Raw genomic sequence first — 2,372 nt, forward strand, 5'->3', positions numbered from 1 at the left:
AGGGCTATAAAACAGAAAACAAAAAAATTTTTTTTCTTATTCTCTGATTTAACAGGATTTAACAGGCGGCCGCCACTGCCCTAATGGCCACCACAACCCAACGTGAGATATGCTATACATACCCAGCCACATGGCCCCTAATGGCCACCACAACCCAACGTGAGATATGCTATACATACCCAGCCACATGGCCCCTAATGGCCACCTGACCACAACCCAACGTGAGATAGATGATATACATACCCAGCCACATGGCCGCTAATGGCCACCACAACCCAACATGTATACATAGATATAGATGCTCGTGTAGATAGATAGATGCTACCCTGCCACGTGACATGACCCATAATGACCAAGCCAACCGATATAAAGATGCTACCATGACCCATAATGGCCACAAGAAGAAGAAGCCAACATGAGATAGATATGCTATACCCTACCACATGGCCCCTCCCCTAATGACCACCACAACCCAACGTGTATAGATAAATAGATGCTATACCCTACCACATGGCCCCTAATGGCCACCACAACCCAACGTGTATAGATAAATAGATGCTATACCCTACCACATGGCCCCTAATGACCACCACAACCCAACATGTACACAGAGAGGCAGCGAGAGCCAGCACATCACCAGGGTTTATCAAGTGGGCACTTCCCTTCATTGGTGTTTCATCAAGTTAGGCCCATGACACCTCCACCTCCATGTTTATTCCAGAACAAAAAGCTGTCATCAGATTCCACATTTATGCAACTAAATGGGAGAAACATGCTATTGAGGAGATGAAAGTATAACCGACAATTGAAACAAAAAAATAACATATTAAGGTGCCCATTTGTTCCACAGACTATAGCCTTTTTTTTTTCTTTTTTTTTTTTTTAATAAGTCAGTGTTTCAAACTGGGGCTGAATGCTATATCTTTGCCATGAAGTAAACAGAATATAGGTGTGCAGTTAACAGGTTAAATAAGTGATAGCAATTGTGTAGGTTTTATACATGTCTCTGCAAACATCTGCATTAAGGGCAGTTTATAGGTTAACGTTAGTTCAAGACTGTGCAATTCCCTTACTTAAAACATCCAACGAGAACTTGCATTGACTGTTCAAGTGAGAGCTAATTGGGCAGAATAATGTTCACTGCTAGTCCAAATGAGTGCTCTGCGTGTATAACTGTGTGTAAGTTAAGTGGAAACGTTTGTTGGATTAATGCTGCATTTTCATATTATGGTTGCATGTCTTAAAAGGAATTAAACAGTATATCATTCCAAAATGCTATATTTCCATTTCGGAGGAAATACATAAATATCAGTCATTATATGACCTCCAACGGTCCTAAAATAGCTTATGGCTTTAACAGCTCCCCATAACGTGCATAGTCTACTTTCAAGCTAAGAAATGTTTTGGTCTGGTGCTATAGTTCACATTCATCAAATAGTGCAGGATAGAATAAAATGTTGGTTGCATTTCAATCAACAATGTAATAACATTTGCACTGAATTTAAGTTATTAAATTAAAGTAATTAGAGCATAACAATGTATCATGGCCTGCTGAGAAAACAAGTCAAATATAATTCTGTATCACTTTTGTGTTAATTGAATGTCACTATTACAACGATGGTTGCATTTGACTGTTTTTCAGTTCATACAGAAATAAGAAAATGGCAACTCATCACTCTTCAGTGTGATGATGATAGAGGACTATAATTAGACATTTAATATAGATAGATAGAATAGATACTATAGTTGCAATCTATACACGTTGTGATACCAGAAAACACATTCCACTTGCATTTAAAGTGTATAGAGCCTTGTTTATTGTGCTGAGTGGGAAATATTGTTTGCAATTGACAGCAGCAGCTGAAGTCTTTCATGCACTCAGAGCCAGAGTTGGGAACATGAGTTCATTTTAAATTCAATCAACTCTAAATCCTATAAGCAGAAATAGACAGAACATATTCATACGACTTTTTCAATATTTGAATTTTTGAAGAAAATTCACATGATGAAGTGATTGATTTGAAAGGTCAATTAGACCCCTTGGCCTGAACATAATTCCTCACCTGTAGCCGCGCATGTGCAGTCGGCAGGGGTCTATCAGCTGCAGCCCATGTGGCTTATATGCATTATAAGTCCTAATTTGTAAACATTTGTAGGTTTATTTGAATAATGTGCTATATATAGGATTAGCTGATTTGTCAAATAAAATTAAATACAATTATATATATATATATATATATATATATATATATATATATATATATATATATATATATATATATATATATATATATATATATATATAATGATAATAATTTGTATTTCTTTCTTTCTAAAATAGGGGCTCATCAAGCTACTCCTTTATTAAGAGT

At 36.6% G+C, this 2,372-nt stretch overlaps 1 protein-coding gene across 1 annotated transcript in view; it reads left to right on the plus strand.

The window, feature by feature from the left end:
• Positions 1–572: 572 nt before the first annotated feature.
• The window catches only part of LOC311227634 (uncharacterized protein), a gene marked incomplete at both ends in the record, with an annotated part of 53,569 nt that continues 51,769 nt past the window's right edge, over positions 573–2,372 (plus strand). The window contains one exon of the mRNA XM_084313356.1: positions 573–650. Coding sequence (XP_084169482.1) covers positions 573–650 — 78 coding nt within the window. The remainder of the gene's footprint in view (positions 651–2,372) is intronic.

The sequence above is a fragment of the Notolepis coatsorum genome (assembly GCF_963971535.1).
Source record: "Notolepis coatsorum genome assembly, chromosome: 4".
Classification (NCBI taxonomy): domain Eukaryota; kingdom Metazoa; phylum Chordata; class Actinopteri; order Aulopiformes; family Paralepididae; genus Notolepis; species Notolepis coatsorum.